This window comes from Dermacentor variabilis, unplaced genomic scaffold (assembly GCF_050947875.1).
Source record: "Dermacentor variabilis isolate Ectoservices unplaced genomic scaffold, ASM5094787v1 scaffold_16, whole genome shotgun sequence".
NCBI classification, from domain to species: domain Eukaryota; kingdom Metazoa; phylum Arthropoda; class Arachnida; order Ixodida; family Ixodidae; genus Dermacentor; species Dermacentor variabilis.
Genome location: NW_027460324.1, coordinates 4,308,233 through 4,332,913, shown reverse-complemented (window position 1 = coordinate 4,332,913; position 24,681 = coordinate 4,308,233). Strand labels below are relative to the sequence as shown.

Sequence of the window (24,681 nt, the reverse complement as noted above, 5' to 3'; positions counted from 1 at the left end):
TTCATAACTTCCCAATCGAGTTCAGGCAGAATGGATGAGGAAACTATGCTCAGGTCAATAGAAGAAAAGGTTCTGTTTGCTAGGGAGTAATACGTGGGTTCCTTCTTATTCAGCAAGCACGCACCTGAAGAAAAAAGGAACTGTTCAACAAGACGACCTCGTGCGTCTGTACGAGAGTCGCCCCACAGGGAGCTGTGTGCATTGAAATCGCCAAGAACAACATAAGGTTCTGGCAATTCGTCTATAAATGACTGAAATTCATGTTTGTTTAATTTGAAGTGTGGGGGTACATAAAGCGAGCAAATGGTGACGAGTTTATTTAAAAAAACAGCTCGAACCGCCACTGCTTCAAGGGGCGTTTGTAGCTGTAAACACTGACAGGAAATACTTTTATGAACCAAAATGGCAACACCGCCTGATGATACGACTGCATCATCGCGATCTTTGCGAAACTTGACATACGGTCGGAGAAAGTTTTTATGTTGTGGTTTTAGGTGTGTTTCCTGCAGACACAGCACTCTTGGATTGTGTTTTTGGATAAGCTCTTGCACATCATCAAGGTTCCTTAGAAGACCTCTGATGTTCCACTGAATTATTTGTGTATCCATATTGGAGGTCAGTAGGTGCTGTGTGTACAGAAACAGAAGTAGTGATTATGAAAATTACAGAGATTAAATTACAGAGCCCTTTCGAGGCCCTGTAACGGGAGTTTTGTCCTTTCTGGAGCGTTCGAGGGAGCCTCGCCGCTCCTTAGGCGCTTGGGGCGCCTTGAGGATAGGTGTTGTGTCCATTGCCTCTAGTGAGGCTCCGGACACGTGCTCTTGCGAGCGAGACGTTTTCAGAGGGAGTCCCGCCTTGGAGGGCAAGACCCCTGCGCCCACCAGCCCGGAGGTCGATGGGGCTCCCTGAGGGATTTGACTGCGCCGGCTGTGGCCAGCGCTGGAAGGGGCCGAGGAGGTTGTGGCAGCCTCGGCTGCGCCCACCTTCGGGGTCGATGGTCCCTTCTGCTCAGTTGGCGGAGCAGCGCTAGCTGCAACCACCGTGGGGGCAGATGGCGTAACTGCCGACTCACTGCGTGTGGGTCGGACAGCCGCCGGAGGCCGTTGTGACGCTGCCCCCTGACGCGCCACTTCGGCAAAGCTTTTCTTTGGCAGGTATGCTACCCGCCTGCGTGCCTCTTTGAACGATATATTTTCCTTGACCTTGATTGTGACTATTTCTTTTTCTTTTTTCCATGATGGACAGGACCGCGAGTACGCGGCGTGTTCTCCATCACAGTTCACGCAGTGTGGAGCATTCTCGCAATTGTCAGATGGGTGTTCTTGGGCACTACATCTTGCGCATGTCTGGCGGCCTCGGCAGTTCTGTGAACTGTGGCCAAATCTTTGACACTTAAAGCATCGGAGAGGATTGGGGATGTACGGTCTGACTCGGATCTTTATGTAGCCAGCCTCAATGGTCTCAGGTAGCATACTTGATGCAAAAGTTAAAATTAAGTGCTTTGTCTCAATCTCCTTGCTATCGCACCTGATTTTTATTCTCTTGACATTGGTCACATTTTGATCGCTCCAGCCCTCCAGTAGTTCGGCTTCAGTCAGTTCCATGAGATCGGCATCGGAAACGACTCCGTGGGTGGTGTTCATTGTGCGGTGCGGTGTGACCGTCACTGGAAGATTCCCAAAGGATACTAGATTAGAGAGTTTCTCGTACTGTGTCTTATCACGCAGTTCTAAGAGGAGGTCGCCACTTGCCAACTTAGAGACTTTATAGCCTGGGCCAAAAGCTTCACTAAGTGTCTTCGCAACAAGAAAAGGTGAGATCATTCTCGCTGCCTTTTCTTTTTTTCTCTGAATGTACTACATGAAATCTTGGAAAATTGTCATTATATCGGCCAAAAAACTTGAAAACTTCTTCGGTGCGCCCTCGTTTATGAGGGCGATCAGGAAGGGTTGGAAAAGAACTTGCCATAGATATGTGTAAAAATTCGGCAGCGCCACCAGCCACCCACCATGGAGCCCAACAAGGGGACGCTGCAGGACCGTGAAAAGACGGCCTGCACGCGCCAGCTGTACGACACTACTATAACCAAATCTGTTATAACCAAGGTTGGTTATCCCACACAAGGTTAACCCTTGCCGCCGAGGAGAATGAAGTAAATGGAAGAGAGGAGAGGACAGGAAAGGTCAAAAAGTAAGAAATAAAGACGAAGATTCGAGAGGAAGAGACAGGAAAAGGCGACTGCCGATTTCCCCCGGGTGGGTCAGTCCGGGGGTGCCTTCTATGTGAAGCAGAGGCCAAAGGGGTGTGTTGCCTCAGCCGGGGGGCCTTAAAGGTCCAAACACCCAGCATCGGCTCAACCCCCAGGGTCCCCTTTTCCCCAGACACGGCTAAGCCGCGCACGGCTACACGCGGGAGGGTCCAACCCTCGTGTGCTCGGGTACGTGGTGTCGCAACACACCAAACGCCTGCTTACGCAGACGCCCCTGCGGGGTACTTAACTCCATAGTTTTGCACACTATCTAATGTCATGAAACTGAAGAATTAATAACCAATATTAAAAACAATTGTGCAGCAGGACATGATAACATCAAGCCTATGCCAATAAAATATGTTGCTCATGTGATATCGCCCGTGCACTCACACATTATTAATTTAACCTTCTCCACTGGCATTTTTCCTGATCACTTGAAAATAGCTCGTGTGTGCCCGGTCATCAAAGGCGGTAATGACCAAGAAATTGCTATTTACCGGCCAATGTCTGTACTTCTGATTCTGTCGAAAGTGTTTGAAAGTGCTGTAAATAGTGACGCGTGTACTTATATTTATCGGGCTACCATGTTTCGCCGCCTAACAAATGTTATCGCACAGCGCAGGATGTGCCTGCATGTAAAAGAAGTTTCTGGAATGTTATCGATGCTTCCGTCCCACTGTCTGTGACCAAACCTTGTGTAATCTGATTGCATGTGTGCGAAAGGCGAATAATGTAGAACTTTGTAGAAGGCACGCGGGTCACAGCGATTACTCTGGAATATTCGACGACTGATGTATATCAGCAGGTGAAGCGCGTCTGCTTTTATACATCAGTCGTCGAATATTCCAGAGTAATCGTTGTGACCCGCGTGCCTTCTACAAAGTTCTACATTATTCGCCTCGGGCACACATGCGATCAGATTACACAAGGTTTGGTCACAGACAGCGGACGGAAGCATCGATAACATTCCAGAAACTTCTTTTACATGCAGGCGCGTCCTGCGCTATGCGATAACATTTGTCAGGCGTCGAAACATGGTAGCCCGATAAAGATAAGTACACGCATCAATATTAGATTACAGAATTTCTACAAACAAGTGTCAATATCATAATTGAGGCCCAGTTTGGCTTTCAAGAAGGCAAAAGCACCGCGCTTGCATTACTCAATATTATGCAATTATTAATCAGGAGACGTCCTTGCGTGCTAAGGTTAACAAAGGTGTCCCCACAAGGATCTATACTTGGTCCACTGTTATTCATAATGTAAATGACCTTGTAGCATTCCAGATTCTCCTAAACTAATTCTGTATGCGAATAATGCTGATATTTTTTTTTGTGCTTCAATTTCTGACCTTGAAGGGAGTGTAAATATGTACATATCTAAGTAAGTTGTCTTGTTGGCTTAAAATAAACAAGTTGCGGCTAAACGTGAGTAAAACTAACTACAGAGTGTTTGCACCTGTCAATGAGCCATGGAATATTACTCCCTGAGGGCAAGATACTGCAGCAAGTTAAGGTTCAGAAATTTTTGGGGGTGTGGTTCCAGGAAGACCGGTCTTGGAATGACCATATGTGAAAATAAACTAGCTGTTGAATTAAGTAAAAGTGTTGGATGTATATACAAATTAAGTGTGTTATTACTCCTTTGGCTCAATAAAGCATTATAGTATTATACATTATTCGATTCCTGGTTCGGTTACTGTGCGTTCATCTGGGGCACAATGACAGCACAGAGTTATACCACACTACTCATTTTACAAAAAAAGAAGGTGCTATTACAAATACTTGAGGAATATCATGCTCACCCGCAAGGTGACGCGTCAACTATTTTCTTTTATTTTTTATTTATCAATTACCCTGCAGCGCCCAAAGGCGTTACAGCAGGGGGGTTACAACATGGAATAACATACATCTTCATTCACACAATGCACTTGCTATTCAGTCAGCCTATTCCACTGTTTAATTGTTCGAACAAAAAATGAGTTGGCATACATGTTCATCTTGGCAGGGTACTCGAGGATTTTGCAACTACATGTATGATCAGTTCGTTTTGAAATGTAATGAGGTTTCTGTAGGTAAGTTTCCCTATTAATTCCTGTTTTATTATAGTAAATTGAATATAGAAATTTTAATCTAAGTTTATTGCGGCGGGAAAAAATGATTCCCATCCTAGCTCAGCCTTCATTGCAGTGCAGCTCTCTCTTCTTCCGTACCGCCCCAAAACGAACCTGGCAGCCCGGTTTTGTATTTTTTCTAGAGCGGCAATGAAGGTTACCTCGTGGGGGTCCCACACAACACAGCCATATTCTAAGAGTGGTCGAACACAAGTTGCATATGCCATACGTTTTAAATTCGCATGTGAACATTGCAGGTTTCTCTGAATGAAATTCAAAGCTTTACCAGCTTTGGCTATGATACTGTCTACCTGTGGTTTCCATGAACATTCAGACGACAGTAGCACACCTAAATACTTATACGTACTGCCTTGCTTCAATAGTACATTGTTCCGATGATACCGTGACTGAATTGGTTTCTTCTTTTTAGTAAATGAGAGATGTACACACTTTGTTATGTTCAAAGTCATTTTCCATTTAGTACACCGATCATGAATGATTGATAAGTCGTTCTGAAGTTCAATTGTATCATTGTGATGGGCAATTTTTTTGTACACAACACAGTCGTCCGCAAACAACTGTATAGAAGATGAAATTCCGGCAGAGATATCATTAATGTATACCAAAAATAATAGCGGACCCAGAACGGAGCCCTGTGAGACTCCTGACGTAACATTTGCATATTCGGAGCATTTTCCATTCAGTATTACACATTGCCTTCTTTGGGAAAAGTAACATTCAATCCATTTAAAAACAGTTGCATCAATGTGTAGGGTATTAAGCTTAAACAATAAGAGTGAATGTGACACCGTGTCGAAGGCTTTCCAAAAATCCAGGAACACACCGTCTACCTGTCCTCCTGCATCTACGCTGGATATTATGTCATGATAAAACTCAATTAGTTGTGTTGTGCAAGATAGTCCCCTACGAAATCCATGCTGCTCGTTAATTAGTACCTTATGCTTACTTAGATGATTTAGTATTTGTTTATATAAGATATGTTCAAGTATTTTACACGGGGTAGACATAAGTGATATTGGCCTGTAGTTACCGTCTTTTTTGGACCCACCTTTATGTATCAGAACAACATGTGCAATTTTCCAGTCATGGGGTAAAATACCTGTCGATAAAGATTTTTCAAAAATTAAATAAAGGTACATAGAAATTGGCCTCGCTCAACGTTTGAGTACACGTGGATAAATTCCATCCGGACCACTAGATTTACTCTCATCAATATCTTTCAATAGTTTTTCAATTCCATTAACACTAAGCTCAACAGGAAGCATAGGCGAAATATTAGTTGTAGGTGGATAAATACGACAGGTATGGTTGGGTAAGAATACCGAATGAAAAAAGTTGTTTAGGCAGGCAGCTTTATCTTCGTCTTCCATAATTATCTTACCATTATAATTTAACTCCTGTATTCCGAAGGAATCTGATCCACACTGTTTTAAGTACTTCCAAAACATTTTAGGGTTTGATTTCATTTTGTTGCTCAGCTCGCTGAAGTAGTCATCTTTAGCTTTTCCTATTTTTAGCTTATATTTGCGTGTAATCGTATGTAGTTTTGTAAAATGAGCAGCTGATTTGCTTTTCTTCAATGCGTTAAATACCTTCATCCTTTTCTTGATAAGTTTTAGTATATGTGTTGTTACCCATGGCTGTTTGTGCTTTTTAAGCCGTGAAGAATCAACATTGGGGATATGTACACTTACCAGCTCGAGTAACATATTCTTAAAATTGTCCCACATATCATGCGCATTACGCTCCTCAGATAAGCACTCGAAAACAGAAAAGAAATTACGAAGTTTCTCAGAAATTGCATCGTAGTCACCTTTTTCATAAAAGTAGACCCTTCTATTCGTGGATAACTTCGCACGGTTTTTTTCTTTATGAATACCGGCAACAACAGCCAGATGGTCGCTAATTCCCGGAATGACATTCACATTTCTTATGAAATCCGGCGAGTTACAAAACAGCAAGTTTAACACAGCGCCATTGTGAGTAGGATCGGTAACGTACTGCATGTCTATGATATTTTTCATCGCAAGGTTCATGCGCCCGCCAGAACTTATACACGTATCATTGCACCAAGATAACCCAGGCAGATTAAAATCCCCCTTAAGAAGTATCGTCTGGGCTGACGCCTCTGTGAAAATTTCATATAATATTTGCACTGTGCTGATATCCGAGCTGGGCGAGCGATAAACCACCCCAACAATGAACGTGAAATTATCAGATAGGACTATCTTGCACCATACAGACTCCAGTGCATTGCACTTGTAATCAATTGCTGAAGACTGTAGTGATGGATGAACAAACAAAAAGACACCCCCACCTGCAGTGGGCCTATCTTTGCGATAGACGGCGTAGTTTTCTGGAAACACCTCACTATCAGCAATTGAAAGCTTTAACCAAGATTCGGTGCCAAGGACTATGTCAGCATCAACACTTTCTATCAACCCAGAAAGCTCGGCTGTTTTATTAACTACGCTTCGGCAGTTCACGACGACAGCAACGAGTCGTCGACATTGGTATTTCTGCTTTTTTCTGGTCTGTCACTGCCTACGCAATGGGACGACCTCTTCTTTGTCTTCATCCCACCTGAAAGCCCTGCCGTTGATAATCAGTTTGTCAAAATTCAGTTTTACTTTATTGTTCTTATCCTCTCTTTTTGCCTTAGCGTATTCCCATAACTTCTTCCTAGTACTTCTTGTTTCAGGTGAGTAAAAAACATTTTAAAACATTTCATATAGCAAGCTATTCAAATCTATTATCTCAAGCTGTTTTTGTATATCCACAAGAATATATAAGCTATACCCCATGCACAGTTCTCGTTGTGTTCAATACTGCCTCTGTACACAAAGTATGTGAACCCCAAAAATTAGAACTATCTATGGCCAGCAGTAAACAAGAAAAGGGGTTAACCGAGGGGCCCAATTTTTATTGTTGTCCTTGGTGTCAGTGTTTTTTGGCTTTTATGCTATGGTAGGCAGCACATTGAACACCAAATACCTAGTCTGCTCAATAAGCTTGACTACATTTTAGACCTAATAAAAAATTCCCAAGAATAGGTTTAAACAAATTCTTCCAGAAACCTGTATTGAATATGTTTAAGTACAGTTTTAGCGCTGGTTAAAACCTCCATGTGTCTTGACTTTTCATCTTGCTCAATGTTCACAGTGTGTTTTATTTTATTGCTGAGCCTGCATTTCTTTCTTTCTGTTGATACTTGTGAAGATAGATGTATGGTGATTTGCTTCTATTCTTTGCTCTGTGTTAATATTTTTTATTGCTTTTAAGTCTGTAAAGACAGTTTAGATTGCTAAATGATTACCTCATTTTAAGTATTGTACATTGTTGCTGTTTGCCGTCGTGGCCTTTCTACGCAGGACCTCATGATTCAACTCAAACACCACACCGTAGACAATCCCATGCGATCCACAAAAGCGATAGTTGGGCTTGACCTCAAAAAGGCGTTCGACAACGTAAAACACGCTGTGATACTGGAAAGCATACGAGCATTGGGACTGGGTGAAAGAACGTACAATTAAACTTCCTTACTGGTCGACGTGCTCACATAACGGTAGGCAGATTGGAATCGTAAGACATGGACATAGGTTGCACGGGCACGCCGCAGGGCTCCGTCATCTCACCCATACTCTTTAACATTGTGCTTCTCGGGTTACCCCAGAAACTAGCAGAGATAGAAGGCCTCCCCCACAGCTTGTACGCCGATGACATCACGCACTGGGTTGCTCAGGGAAATGACGGCCACGTAGAACAAGTGTTTCAGGTGGCTGTTGATGCGGTGCAGGAGTATCTGCACGACACGGGCCTCGAATGCTCCGTGGCCAAGTTGGAGCTCCTGCTCTACAGACCCACGTGCAGGGACCACAAACCCAAGAACGCCGATTCCGCAGCAGAGCGCGCATGCAGGGAAATTAGAGTAGTCACATCGGAAGTCACCGTCATCCCGCATGTTCACAACATTAGGGTACTGGGCACGTACGTACCTGTCGGCCAACAGTGATACCGTATGCAGACTAGAGCATGTGGTCGATGAAACGATCCGGTTACTGAAACGTATCACAAAGAGACATAGTGGAATGAAAGAGAGCAATACAATGGCGTTCATAACCAGCCACATAAAGTATGTCACCTCCTGCCTCAAGTGGCAGGTGACCGAACGAACGAAGCTAGACCGCCTCATCCACAAGGCGTACAAACGTGCCATCAGATTGCCGATCAATACCAGCACGGATTAATTTCTCGAACTGGGTTTACATAATACCCTAGACGAGATAATTGAAGCGCACAACGTCGCGCAGTACCAGCGTTTGGCAAAAAACAGAACCGGACGACACATCCTCTAGACGCTGGGCATCAGTTACCACATGCAGCAGGGCGAAAAGGTTGCGATATCCACACCGATTCGTGAGCGCATAGTCGTTTCACCGTTGCCCAAGAACATGCACCCCATGGATCACGCCAGCCAGCGCAACAGGCGCGTGAGACTTGCAAAAGAAATACGGCAGCAGCAAAGAAACCATTTACGTAGATGCGGCCCGTTATGAACGGTGACGTGGTTTCATGGTCGCAATCACGAACCAGAGTGGAACTTGCATCGCAAGCGCGGCGATACGCACAAAAGAGATGAAGGCAGCCGAGGAAGCGGCGATAGCCTTCGCGGTGGCCACCACGGATGCCTAGGTGATAATAAGCAACTCGCAGGCAGCGACACGCAACTACGCTAACAGCTGGATCTCCTGGGAAGCCGCCCGCATTCTCCAAGTTCAAGATAGCAATATTTGCCGCAAAAATGACAGTTTCCTCACATGGACCCTCGCCCACACGAACCCTCCACTCCCGGGCAACAAAATGGCCCAGGCCGCGGTTCGAGGACTTGCATGCCGAGCCGCGGCGCCCACCGGCAATCCCGACGTCTCGCCCACCGTGAGAGCGATGCGGGAGTGGACGTGGGAGGGTTGCATGGCAACTTTCAGAGACATCACGCAACACTTGATTGAACAGATGTAAATACCCACCACCGCACACCAAACTAAACAAGAAACAGGCCTGGGGGCGATTGCAGACACACACACATATCCAAAGCCGGCGATCCTTCACCTCTGCTACCCCGACATTTATTCGTCCAATGATTGCAAAGCGTGCGGAGCCAGAACGATGCTGCAGCACATGCTGTGGGCATGCACCAGTAGCAAGCAGCAGGAGTCCCTGACAAACGGGGTAGACATGGCAGTCTCGAATCGAGGGGCACGTTGGGAGGTGGCCCTGCTCAGCTACGACCTCACTGATCAACTGTGGGCCGTCCGGCATGCCGAGGAAGCCGCCCTTGTCCAAGGACTCGAGGCCGTCACCTAGGCTGGGGTGCTTATGGCCCCACCCCACCCAAATCGCCAGACATTTAGAATAAAGTTTGCACTCACTCACTCGATTGAGATTTCCTCCAGTGTCTTGTTCCTGTTGTACATGCAGCTTTCACCATCACTGTTTGTTTGTTATTATGTCGTTAATTATAATTATGAAAAGGCACCAACTTGCACAGCTTACCATTTTCTTTATAAAGTACTAGAGTGCAAGGGTAAAGTAACAAGCTATGAAGAGAGTGTCTATAAGCTAGAATGATAGCCATGGCTGAAGCTATGCATTGCTTGAGAACCTGCCCACCGTAGCACTTCTGGCTTTGACTATTGATGCTCACCGATCGTCCACAGCAGGCTGCACTTGTCTCTGGCCAGGGAGACACTGCCACAACTAGGCGTCAGGCATGACTTCTTGATGCGCCCCCTGCATGGAAAACCTGCCCTTACTGCACTACAAGCACAGCCACACATCCTGTTCCAAGACTTACAGGTACTATCAAGGTTTGGACATCAGATAGCCTATGATTATCCAATATTCTATCTTCATGAAGTGTTTGTACAAGTTATGCTTTAAGAGTCGCCAATATTATTTGGGTTTTAGAATGCAAACATTGTTCTCTGTAAATCACAATTTCAAATACTTTGCCTAAATTATCACATTGTTCCTTGTCGGGTAGGAAGCATGCAGACATCTCGCACAACACTGTCTATTCTCCTCCCTCGGCTGCCCCACTGCACTGTGTTGATGATGATCATGTCTCTCCTACCGATGGCGCCATCTCTCGGCCTTGCCATTGCTGTCTCCACCACACAGTCCTCACAAGTCTTCCTCCTGTAGAACATAAACCTGTCACGGGGATGTCCAGTTGGGGTTCATAAGATGCTGTCATCTGGTCAGCATTCGCTATTGCACGACGGAGCGTTGTCATGGGATCTGTCAGTAGGAAGTCATTAGCGCCAACAATCTTTGTAACCCTATAAGGTCCTGAACATCTTGGTGTGAGCTTCAGTGAGATGCCTGTTGCTGCATTACTTAAAGTATGGCTGTCCAGGCGAACAAAGTCGCCTAGTTACAAGCTAACTGGCCACCTGTGGTAGTCGTAACATACCTTTTGTTTCACCCAAGAGGCAATTTGTTTCTGTGAGTAAATTCAAAGGCCTGGGCAAGGTACTGGCGAACTTCTTCAGAAAAGGCATGGTAGGCCGCGGCAGGTGGGTCAACGTTGTCCTTGGTGCCAGGTTGTCCTCATGGAGTGCGCCGCTCTTGACATAACACACGAAAGCAGGTGTATACCCTGTCTGAACACATTTCGAGGTGCGGAGAGCAAAGGCAATTTCAGGGATGTGAGAGACCCACACCCTATGGTTTGTGCAGTAGGACCGGGGGCATTCTTTAACTGTGCCATTATGACATTCTACCATCTGTCCAGCGGGGCGGTAAGGCACGGTATGGCAGTCTTTTATGCCCCATTGCTTTTGGAGGCCCTTCCAAAGTGTACTGGCAAATTATACAGTTTTCGCATAGCGAACGCTATAACACTGCATATGCTAAAGAATAGCGGGTCGCCACTGTGCATGCGTGGAACGCTAAATGAAATAGCAGGTGTAGCGGGCGCATGCAAAGCAAACAAGCTAGCGTTCTCAGTTTCGCGGGGTTAGTGGCGTGGTCTCGCGAAGTCTTGCCAAGGTGAGAGTGTGCATTTCAAGATGGTGCCTGACAGTGCAAGCAATGTTTCAATTATGAGCGCAGCGGCCAAAGGCAATTCTCGCATGCGCTTTTCGTGACATTGAATTGCTGCGCGAGGTAAGGGAGGCCAGCCCTTTCAGGGATCAGAGCAGATGTGCCCTGATTGCAGCTGTTCTGAATGCAGCAACCAGCAAAACATTCACAGCACGCAACATGCGCAAATGTGCAGAACCGATGCTTTGGCACTACTCATCGAACAAACAGAAAAACCTCCGCAAGTGAGTTGATTTGTTCATTAGGTGAAATATATTAATATGAATCTTAAACTGCAAGTGTAGAAATGTTATTCATGACCTTATAAATCCGGCACAGAGGAAGAGTACAGTGAGAAGGAGCATGTTCTGCAGGAAATCATTGAAAAAATGAAAAATGATGGCTTAACGATTAGCGCACTGCAACGTGCTAACAACGATGCAGCATCACAGCCTGCTCGTGAGCGCCTCACGTTGACGCAAGCAGCAGCACGACGCTCAGCAGCAAACGCGAGAGACACTGCCGCCGAAGCCTACATGTTGGAGGATGATTGGGACAACACGGGTACATAGTAAAGACTGGATGTTGCCATGAGGAATCAAGACGGCTTTTTCTACTACAGTGTGTATAATTTTGCACTGCAGATGCAATTCATTTGTTTTTAATTTGCATTGTTGTGTACTTACAAAAATTACTTGTAGATGTGAGCAACTCGTCATCATAGTTGTTCAACATGATAAACGTCGACGACGACGCCTCGGCTGAACAACAGCAGTGCTAGCAATTACCAAGCACATAAACATCCATCAGTACAGCGCCTGCTGCATCGGCAATCTCACTACGCGATGATCAGGGGCCATCAGTTACACCAAGTGGGAGCCTTTCCAACTGCACTTCGCGCAGACCGACAGCACGAGACGAGCTACAGCATGGCAAGTAGCATCACCATCATCTCACAATCTTTAGTGAAAAAATAAGTGTATATAGAGTTCCACTTAAGTGCATCAAATGGTCTCCAATGCATCCGATGCCAAGGCTTACGCATAAGGGATCATATCCCCAAAAGTGATTGCTTGAGGACACCTGCTCACAGCGATCACGTCAGCCACCAGCGACATTGTAGAGCTGGCGCTTTGTCATCATTTGACAAGTGGGGAGGCTTGACCCTCAGGCATTCCCTGATGTTGTTTTCCCCGCATGGCTCTCGCGTCACCTGTAATTTGGCTTCTCCCCGTAGCTAAGCACCTGCGGTATTTGGTGTGGTTGTAGCATATCACAAGATTTGGTGGGAGTGTAGCGGTGCTAATGCTACTTTAAGGCAGGGTTACTCGGGCGCAACAGGGTGTGGGCTCTTACTCTTGGGCTTGGGGCTGGGAGCATGCACAGTAGTCTTGCACACTGGTCAACACTTCATGGGACCGTCCCAAGAAAGGCTTCGGAGCAGAATACCAGGATGGACGAACTTGACCCTTCGAAAGTGACACCATTCACTTGACTTTACATGTGAACGATTAGCTGTTGGTGTCTAGCATGGGAGCGAACATATCCAGTCACAGTGAGTTGGACCAGCTCGATTTGCTGCGTGCCCATTGGCATGTTCTATCAGTAATAATTCGGCTGGCTAGATATTTTTGTATAAAAGGTGCAATACATGCCCTTGTGATCATCTCCACTACTGTATGATTGCCTCCACTACCGTTTTATCGTTCCTTTGTCCCAAAGACACGTGTGAGACTCCACACCTGGCTGCCCAACGTGGACCTCTTGAGGCATCGGGCCATAGTTTTAACAGTTTCCTCGGTTCGAGACAATATTTGTTTGAACCGAAGCATAGGCATAGTGTGGATTTTGATCACTAGTGTTGGTGGTGTGCTTTCTTGAGTGAGGCAGCAGTTGCTGTAGTGTGTTTGAACTTTTGAACATGTCAAGCCTTTTCACAAGTGTTCTTGAAGAACACTGTCAGTAAGAGAGCCACATGGTCTGCATCCTGGGAAAGCGAGGCTTAGCTCCCATGGAGCATTGGCAAGCCTGAAGCGAGTGAGAACAGACGCCTCATGGGTGGTCTGAGCTTCGTATATCATCATAATAATCATCATCATCATCATCAGCCTGGTTATGCCCACTGCAGGGCAAAGGCCTCTCCCATACATCTCCAACAACCCCGGTCGTGTACTAATTGTGGCCATGTCGTCCCTGCAAACTTCTTAATCTCATCCGCCCACCTAACTTTCTGCCGCCCCCTGCTACGCTTCCCTTCCCTTGGAATCCAGTCCGTAGCCCTTAATGACCATCGGTTATCCTCCCTCCTCATTACATATCCTGCCCATGCCCATTTCTTTTTCTTGATTTCAACTAAGGTGTCATTAACTCGTGTTTGTTCCCTTACCCAATCTGCTCTTTTCTTATCCCTTAATGTTACACCTATCATTCTTCTTTCCATAGCTCGTTGCATCGTCCTCAATTTGAATAGAACCCTTTTCGTAAACCTCCAGGTTTCTGCCCCGTACGTGAGTACTGGTAAGACACAGCTATTATACACTTTTCTCTTGAGGGATAATGGCAACCTGCTGTTCATGATCTGAGAATGCCTGCCAAATGCACCCCAGCCCATTCTTATTCTTCTGATTATTTCCGTCTCATGATCCGGATCTGCCGTCACTACCTGCCCTAAGTAGATGTATTCCCTTACCACTTCCAGTGCCTCGCTACCTATTGTAAATTGCTGTTCTCTTCCAAGACTGGTAAACATTACTTTACTTTTCTGCAGATTAATTTTTAGACTCACTCCTCTGCTTTGCCTCTCCAGGTCAGTGAGCATGCATTGCATTTGGTCCCCTGAGTTACTAAGCAAGGCAATATCATCAGTGAATCGCAAGTTACTAAGGTATTCTCCATTAACTTTTATCCCCAATTCTTCCCAATCCAGGTCTCTGAATACCTCCTGTAAACACGCTGTGAATAGCATTGGAGAGACCGTATCTCCCTGCCTGATTCCTTCTTTATTGGGATTTTGTTGCTCTCTTTATGGAGGACTACGGTGGCTGTGGAGCCGCTATAGAAATCTTTCAGTACTTTTACATATGGCTCGTCTACACCCTGGTTCCGTAATGCCTCCATGACTGCTGAGGTTTCGACAGAATCAAACGCTTTCTCGTAATCAATGAAAGCTATATATAAGGGTTGGTTATATTCCGCACAAATCTCTATCACCTGATTGATATCGTGAATATGGTCTATTGTTGAGTAGCCTTTACGGAATCCTGCCTGGTCCTTCGCTTGACAGAAGTCTAAGGTGTTCCTGATTCTATTTGCGATTACCTTAGTGAATAGTTTGTAGGCAGCTGACAGTAAGCTGATCGGTCTATAATTTTTCAAGTCTTTGGCATCCCCTTTCTTGTGGATTAAGATTATGTTAGCGTTCTTCCAAGATTCCGGTACGCTCGAGGTCATGAGGCATTGCGTATACAGGGTGGCCAGTTTCTCTAGAACAATCTGCCCACCATCCTTCAACAAATGTGCTTTTACCTGATCCTCCCCAGCTGCCTTCCCCCTTTGCATATCTCCCAAGGCTTTCTTTACTTCTTCCGGCGTTACCTGTGGGATTTCGAATTCCTCTACAATATTTTCTCTTCCATTATCGTCGTGGGTGCCACTGGTACTGTATAAATCTCTATAGAACTCCTCAGCCACTTGAACTATCTCATCCATATTAGTATAATGATGTTGCCGGCTTTATCTCTTAAAGCATACATCTGATTCTTGCCAATTCCTAGTTTCTTCTTCACTGCTTTTAGGCTTCCTCCGTTCCTGAGAGCATGTTCAATTCTATCCATATTATACTTCCTTATGTCAGCTGTTTTACGCTTGTTGATTAACTTCGAAAGTTCTGCCAGTTCTATTCTAGCTGTAGGGTTTAACGCTTTCATACATTGGCATTTCTTGATCACATCTTTCGTCTCCTGCGATAGCTTACTGGTCACCTGTCTAACGGAGTTACCGCCGACTTCTATTGCACACTCCTTAATGATGCTCATTAGATTGTCGTTCATTGCTTCAACACTAAGGTCCTCTTCCTGAGTTATAGCCGAATACCTGTTCTGTAGCTTGATCTGGAACAGCTTCTTTTATCTCATTGACACTGGAAGTCGTGGCTCTGGGAGCAGGGTGGCTATGAGCGATAGGTAGCTATGAGCCATAGGTGGCACAATGGACTGTCTGGTATTGCGGCCTGGCACCGGGCGCTTTGACACCATCTGGGATCATGGGTGCCGCAGACTTGGATGCTGTGTGTACCAAGCGGGGTAGAGGGCCACCTCACAGAGCTGAAGTCTCCTCATGGCTGCCTGTCTTGAGCTTTTATTGGGTGTTATTTTTGGACGCTGGTTGCTGTCAGGGTAGTGAATCATTAGGCTTAAGGCTTAACAAAGCTGCCTGTCGCATATAGAAGGACACAACCTCGTGGAATGTGGCATTGAGTTGTCGAACTTTGCTTCCCTCATTCTAGTCAATCTCACACGAATTGAAATCACTTGCCTGACTGAAAAAAGCGAGCTTTGTTTCCATGAACTTAGCATCTGAGTAGCCACCTGATCTTTTGCTAGCCGAATTGAACATCTTACAACGTGGGTAGCGCGCATGCAGGATGGCTCTCTCTTGCACTATTACAGTCTTTGTCCAGTGTATTGAGTGTATGCAGCATGAGCGGAGTCACCCCTAGTTTGCTGTCACCTGCACATTGTCTGCACTGCAGCTCCGGACTATGATCGAGCTACCCCAGACAATGGAGATGTCTGTGGGCAGTTTGTTGCAGCAACTTCAGCGACCGCCCGTGTACAGCTCGCAAAACAGCCAGCAGCCACAAGTGGCTACCGAGGCTCTCGCCAACAGAGCGTATCGGGGCCACCAATGCTTGCTTGTGCCACGTAGTGCGTCATCATTCCTGGGATCCTGGCCTGGACTTGTGCAGTCAAGTTTGCAGGGCTGCTGCTGTGACCAACGGATGCCAGCAGTGTACCTCAGAGATATTGTCGGTGCACATGTTATGGACAGTGTGTAGATTTTCTCAGTGCGGCCACTGCCACATGTGCTACCTCTTGTTTGTGAAGCAGGTGATGATGTTAGACTGTGTGACATGTTTCGGCAGAGTTTGTCGTGATTTAAGGTTGGGGGGGATGTGGGGAGGCTCGACTTTCAGGCATCCCGTGATGTTGTTTTCCCCGCATGGCTCTCACGTCTCCTGTAATTCGGCTTCTCCACGTAGCCAAGTGCCGACTGTGGTTGGTGCATTTCCAGCATATTACAAGAGATGGTGCGAGTATTGTGCTGCTAATGCCACTTAACGGCAAGGCTACTCGTGGACAACAGGGAGTAGGCTATTCGTCTTTGGCTTGGGATCGGCAAGCGGCACAGACCTTTTGCGCGTGCGTCAACCAGCTTCGCAGAACCCTCTGGCTAAAGGCATAGAGCAAGACACCGGAATGGATGTACATGATCATTCAAATGCACCACTGTTCATGTAACAACACACGTGAACAATTAGGCGTTGGTGTCCAGCACGGGGGGCAAACTTATTCACTCGCTATCCAGTCACAGTGAGCCGGACTTCCTCGATTTGTGGCACGCCCATCAGGTTGTTCTGTGTGCTGTGATTCAGCTAGCAGGCATTAGTGTATGAATTGTGCAATAAATGCCCTAGTGATTGTTTCCACTACTCTTCTTGGTTTTCATTCCTTTGTCCCAAGAACATGTGTGAGACCCCACACAAGACAAAAAAGCAGGATATCAGGTACATCTTACATGCATAAAATTCCGTGCCAAGATACTTGCACGGGCTTCAATTTAAGAAAGCTTGTTTCGGCTGATGGTGCTTTTCTTCTGCCTCTGTGCTTAAGGAGCTGGGGCTGCAGTTAACACATGAGAATGCATGCCACCTGTGACCAGCAAAAGGTCTCACACGAAAAATAGTATTGGCCGATCATGAGAGCAATAAGCTAACATACGTGTGGCCATTAATTAACCAGTGCATTCTTAAACATCAATAGCCTATCGTTAGAACACATCAGTTTCAAGCTACCACCCAACCAAGCCTATGAGAGAGAACACGAGATAGCTGCGACTGCTAACTGCAGAGAAAGAAGATATCACCGCATACGTGAGAGATGTGAAAAGGTTTACCACCAGAGAAAGATGAACCAAAAATTCACCGCAATGTGTGGTGCAGAACGAAAGGGCAGAGCATCTACAACTTGTGCGGAACACAGTGCAGATAGCATGTACGCATGAGAGCATGCCGGTTTGTGGCCGGTAACAAGCCTTAATGGGACACACACAAAAGAAAGCTTCAAATGGTTTGCCGCCCCTCGTATCACACCCCCTCACAAGGAGGAATGGGACATTAGAATCTTAGATAACATTAGAAGTAATGCAATCTGAAGGTGACCGTAGCCAGTTGACTGAGTGAGGTAAAACTCCTCAAGCGCCCGTCAAGTCCCAACAAAGATGGTGGCGACTGCTCATCGCCTCTTTTAGTCGTCTGCTAGCCAGAGAACTTCCGGATAGTAGCCAGACCAAACGACAAAAATGAAGGCACTCCAGCTGGCACTGGCAGCCCATGGGCAGTCAGAAGTGGAAAATTGAAGAGGCCCAATGTTGGTGCTAACGACTTCCTGCTGACAGATCCCAAGACAGGGCATCGTCGCAGGATAGCCAATACTGTCCAGCTGACAACGTCTTATGAACCCCGATTGGCCATGCCCGTGATGGACTTATGTACTGTGGGGGGGAGACGTGTAAGGACTGTGTGGCGGAGACAGCAACAGCAAGATGGCGCCACCGGTAGGAAAGAGATCATCGTCATCAACACAATGCAGTGGGGCAGCCAAGGGAGGAGAATAGGCTGGTTGTTTGTATGGACGATGACATGCTGTGGACCACACAGAGAGAGATAGAGTCATGTCGGAGAGTGAGGACAAGTGTAAATAAATTTCTATTTTGCGGAGGTAAAATTGGCTGGTTTATCTTTTTCCAATTGTCAGAACCAGATGAAATGCAACATCTCTTTTTTCAAGAAATTGGGTGAATGCTAGATTTTTTACTTCTTTAGAAGCTCTCACACCAATTATGTTAATTTTATACTTTCAACCCATAAAAAGTGGGTGTGCATCAGATGAGGGTGTGTGTAAAAATTGGGTAAGTACTGCGAAATGAAGGCAGTAGCAGCATTACTGGGCATTTTCTTCCGTCTCTTCTCAAAGTGAACCTGCCAGATAATTTGATCAGTGTCATCGGTCAGAGTGCAAGAGTACCTGTTAAAGAATGGAATCCTAACATCCAGTGACTGGAATGCATTCTTGATGCCTGCTTGCAGCTTCAGTTGGAGAAGAAAATCAATATGCTTGTCCCCCTGCAAGAGCAGAAAGTGTTCCACAGTTACCAATCTACTTCTTACAGCTGTACTGGACACACCATGCACACATGAATCTGAAATTAGGAACATACCGTGGTAAACTCAGGACAATGAATGAAAACACACAGAACATGCTGCTCTATTCTCTGTTTCGATTTGAGCGCTTTTTGTTCCCAAATGTGTGCCACTTAGTTAAGTTATGAACCAGGCACCTTCAAACCTCAGTGCATACTGAGTGCAGATAAACCTCTTCATAGTAAAGTCATGTCCAATACAAAAATGCCTTTTCTATGTTAGATTTGTTGTAAAAATATATTCATTACACTAATATCAGAATTTTCTTTTACTTATACATTTGATAATTCATTACATCATGTACCATGAGACATCAGACATCATGTACCATATTTTCCTGTCTATAAGTCGCACCCTCCTCAAAACGGCAGTTCTTTCGAAAAAAAGAACATATACAAGTCGCACCGGTGTACAAGATACACCTGTTCATTCAGTAAGCAATTTAAAAACTTGTTGAGGATCAGTTCGTAAGAAAATGTGACGAAAATACATGCTTGCGGTGGCCACCACCTCTGCACGCATCCCTCGGTAGGCAGTGCTGACACATGTGCAAGTGCCTTCCAACATCTAGACAATACTGACACATGTACTTCTTTATTTTTTTCAAGTGACCGCTTTTCACTGCCTAACAAATGTTATCGTACCGTGCAGGACGCACCTGCATGTATTGAAAGTTTCTCCAATGTTATTGATGGTTCTATCCACTCTGTTGTCACCGAACCTTGTGTAATCTGATTTCATATATGCGCAATGCGAATGGTGTAGAACTTTCTGGAAGACATGCAGGCGTCAGCGATTACTCTGGAATCTCTGATGACTGATGCATAAAAGCCAATGCACTTGACCCACTGAGCAGATTTTCGACGATCACCGACTGTAATCGCCGCTATCGTTGTTCTTTGAGTGTAGCCTGTTTTTGAGGGCACAGATTCGCCCAATAAAATGCTAGTTCCACCATTCACAGTTTTGCTACCTTGTTCACTGTCACTACTACGTGACATCTGGTGGAAGTGTTAGTGCGCTCATGTACCGAACACCCCCCGCAAAGCCGCGATCTAAGCCCGAAACTCGAAGACAACACCAATGTCGCGAAAGACCAGTGAGCTAGCCGTAGGCAGCAAGGACTGCTACTGGAACACAGGCCTCTTCCCGAAAAGACCAGAGGGATCAAGCCCAAGTCAGCAACCCCAATGGCTGCCCCAGCCTCCCCCATTCTGCTGGAACCTCGAGACCCACCCGCCTTCCATGGATCATCATCTGAAGACCCAGAAACCTGGTTGGAGACGTATGAACGAACCACGGCCTTCAACAACTGAGACTCCGACAACAAGCTGTGACATGTCTTTTTCACATTGGAAGATGCCACCAGGACGTGGCTTGGGAATAGAGAAGTCACCTTAATGATGTGGAACTTGTTACAAAGCGGCTTCCTGCAGACATTCACAAGCGTCATACGCAGAGAATAAGCCCAAGCACTACTAGAAACCTGAGTGCAGCTGCCCAATGAGACCATCGCAATCTTCACTGAAGAAATGACCCGTCTATTCCAACCACGCCGACCCGGAAATGTCCGAGGAGAAGAGAGCCCGCCTACTCAAGCGTGGTGTAAAGGAGGAAATCTTTGCCGGAATAGTATGAAGCCCACCAAAGACCGTCGACGAGTTTCTTCGCGAGGCCACCAGCATCAAGAAGACACTGAAAATGCGGAACCAGCAGTTCAACTGCCACACAAACTCAACAAACTACGCTGGAGTTCAGTCACTGGCCACTAACGAACTTCGCGAGACTATCAAAGCAGTCCTACGACCCCCACCACCGCTAGCAAGCCAATTCATCGCCCCATGCAGTATTCCAAGGAAGACTGACGTTTGGCAAGCCCCCGACCACCATCCAGGAGAAGCCGGCCACATCTACCACCGATGTCCTTACTGTGAGATGGAACTGCGAGGGTTTTGCCGTCAATGCATCGCACCCTCAGGAAAGTGAACGCTTTCGTGATATCGCTGACTAGTACCTCGCCAATACCCAGTGGAGCCCTCGACGACCATCCTGTTCGCCGTCACCAGGCCGCTACCTGTCACCACAGTGCCGTCCATACAATGGTCCAGCCTGGGGCCGGTCCCTCAGCCCATATCCGGAAAACTAAAAGAAACAACCGATGGAGGTGCGGCTGCTGTTCGTCAAACTGACAAAGATCCCCCACCGCCGACGAAGACGCCAAAAAGTCTATCTCGACGATATATCAACGAGACGCCACCATCCCGACGAAGTCTAGACAAGGTGACATTCCAGCTACAAGTCAACACGATGCAGACGTAATGCAGCACCAAGACCTGACTGCAATGCAAGACAAAGAACCATTGACCTCGATGTGCCACTCAATGGCCATGCAGTCACCACCTTAGTGGACACTGGAGCCAACTACTCCGTGATGAGTGGACCCCTCACAGACTAGATGAAGAAAAAGACTTCATGAGAAGGTCCTCAAATCCGGACCACTGGAGGACACCTAATAATGCCCACTGGAATCTGCATGGCCCGATTTACCATTAATGATCGCACCTACCCTGACACCTTCGTTATCCTCCAACAGTGTTCACGAGATGTAAATCTTGACATGGACTTTTTGAACCAACACGGCACAGTCATCAACCTGAAGTCAAAATAGATAACGCTGTCTGATGAACAAACAATACCACCGGAGAGCTCTCATAGACACCATGCCATGAGTGTGTTCGAAAATCAAGTCAGCATCCCACCCCGCTCCAGCATTGTCATTTCCGTCAGTACCGACACCTCTGCAGATGTAGAAGGCGTCATCGAGGGTGACGAACGTATACTGCTCAATCGTGAAACTTTTGTCGCAAGAGGGATCACTCAACTGCATGGAGGAAAGATCAAAGTGTTGCTGACCAAATTTAGCCAAGAGTTCAAGTACATCTACAAGGGCACGACGATCGCATACATCAAGGAAATTCTAGAAACCAGAAATGTGATTGTCCTTTCGGATTTTGTGGCATCTACCTCAACGACCATAGTTCCTAAATCAGACTTCAAGATAAATTCAAGTCTCCCCATGAGTAAGCAGCAAAAGCTCAGAAGTCTTCTCCGATGACACAAAGATTGCTTTTTGATGTCATCAACGATTCGACAAACACCAGTTACAAAGCATCGCATAATAACTGAAGAGTGTGCTCGACCACTCTGCCAGAGCCCATTCCAAGTTTTAACGTGAAGCTAGAAGGCAACAAGTCCACAAAATGCTGCGCGACATTATCCAGCCATCAAAAAGGTTGTGGGCATCTCGCATAGTCTTCGCATAGTCTTGGTAAAGAAAAAGCACGGAACCCTACGTTTCTGCATCAATTATCACTGATTGAACAAGAGTATGAAGAAAGGCGTGTACCCCCTTCCACTGATAGACAATGCAATGGATCGGCTCAGCAATGCTAAATACTTCTCGCCGATGGATCTCAAGACTGGCTACTGGCAAATGGAAGTCAACAAGCAGGATTGTGAATAGACTGCTTTCCTCACGCCAGATGGCCTCTATGAGTTCCAAGGTCATACCATTCGGACTGTGCCTGGCACCTGCAACATTCCAGCGCGTGATGAACACGGTGTTAGCAGGGTTGAAGTGGCAGACCTGCCTCATCTACTTGGATGTCATCGTCATTTCTTCTGCAAGTTTTGACGAGCACTTGAGACGCCTTGAAACAGTACTAAAGACAATCAAGTCTTCCAGACTCACTCTGAAACCGGAAAAGTGCTCCTTTGCGTACGAAGAGCTGCTGTTCCTGGGGCACGGTATCAGCAAGTGTGGAGTACGCCCTGACCCACAGAAGACAGCCACCACTGCGAAGTTCCAGCAGGCCACCGACAAGAAGGTAATGTGTAGATTCCTTGGCATTTGTGCCTACTACAGGCACTTCGTCAAAGACTTTTCATGCATCGCTGTGCATGAAAAGTGCATGAATGCATGAATCACATCTAACTAAATGTCATGTTGAGTTCAAGTGGGAAACGCTGTAGGCCGACGCATTTCAAGAACTTAAACAACACATGCAGTCTCCCTGGTACTTGCACACTTCGACGAAGACACCGATACGAAAATCCACACTGACGCCAGTAGGCTAGGCCTCGGCACCAAACAAAGAAAAAAAGAAAGAAGAACGAAGAATGAAGAAAAAAAAAGAAATGAATGTGGTATCAAGCTTGTTGACAGGTTCGTCCCATGCAGAATAGGGGTAGTGTACCAGATACCTTTCTCTTGTGGCAACAGCTACATAGAGCAGACGGGACGGTGTCTAAACGTCAGACTGCAGGAGCACCGCGCAGGGGTAGAAGGATTGGCGGGGGGAGGGGGGGTGGCAAATTGGCTGACTATTGTCGCCACTGTCGTAAATGCACGCCTAGGTTCCGCGACACTAAAGTCTTGAATAGGTTTGCGTCACAACTGAGCCGAGAAATCTATGAAGCTTACTGTATAAAAATGCAATCTGGCAGCTGCACAAGCAGCTCTTCAGTGTCCCTGAGTGATAAAAAGTTCAAATATTTACATGCAAATTTATGCCAGTCACGCCTGCATGCCAACGTCAAGTGATGGTTGTCTGATGATTGGCAAGTGTGATTATGATACATGTATAAATGTGGGATTTCCCGGAGTAAATCTCAGTAGAAGTTCCGCGCCTGTCCTGTGTGTTTCCTTCTTTGTCCTTTGTTGTTTGCGCAGTTACATAATGCATTCCAATATCGACCACCAACTAGCCCGCCTATCCCTGTCAAATGTGCAGACTACGCGGCGCACATAGCACATCCCTTGACTCATGGCACAGTATGTTACTGTTGATGGTGATAGTGATGGTTTGTTGGCATCCTCTTCGACACGAGGTGGTGACAAATGATCACCTGGCCTACTTGAGTTAACCAGGTCCAGCTACATGCAGCACGCAACTGCTATATGCAACTGCTACGTGTCGGGACACCTGGTGGAATATAAGAGAACTGCAATGCAAAGTTTGTATGTGTCTCCACCACGTGGTGCACATGTCACATTGCATGTCAAATGGCACAGCCGGTATGATGCTAATGATGATTTAATCATTCAATCTGAAAGGGGACGGTGATAAACAGTAACATGGCCTGCTTGAATTAATTGGCATGCCCTACATGTTTTTCTTTACATCAATATTTATATGTTTCCATAATCTTTTTCTTCCACAAGACTTCTCCATCTACCTTGTACCACTATGCATTATGCAACTGCTACATGGCATGCCACCTGGTATAACAATACACAACTGTAATGCAAAGGGTGCGCACGTATAGACGCTATACAGCGTGCATCTCACATCACAAGGCAAGTGGCACGATACGATGCTAAGGGTGATGATGATGATTTATTGGCATCCCCTTCAAAAAGCGGAGGTGACATAGCCACCTAGCCAGCATGATTTAATCAGGCACACAATAAATATTATTTTCTAACATTCTAGTATACATCTCCTTATACTTCTTTTTCTTCCTCAAACTTTCTTTAATGGCCGCTCGCTGTGCACCTGCTACACAGTGTTTTACGTCGTGTAATAATATGCAACTGCAACGCAAAATATGCACATATCGATGCTACACAGAGAGCATGTCACATCGCGTGTCTCCTCGCGTGCTAGGATGCGTATATAGGGCATTTTTCTGCTGCATGCTAGCAAGAGCTGGCGTGGGTCAGTGGTT

General features: G+C 46.2%; 1 protein-coding gene across 2 annotated transcripts in view; it reads right to left on the bottom strand.

Annotated features, from left to right (window-relative positions):
- LOC142568068 (AP-5 complex subunit mu-1-like) overlaps positions 1-24,681 on the bottom strand; it is a 244,330-nt gene that overhangs the window by 40,607 nt on the left and 179,042 nt on the right. For both annotated transcript variants that reach the window (XM_075678152.1, XM_075678151.1), the window contains 2 exons: positions 18,776-18,873; positions 10,090-10,175 (listed from right to left, as the gene is read on the bottom strand). In XM_075678152.1, coding sequence (XP_075534267.1) covers positions 10,090-10,175; positions 18,776-18,873 — 184 coding nt within the window. The remainder of the gene's footprint in view (positions 1-10,089; positions 10,176-18,775; positions 18,874-24,681) is intronic.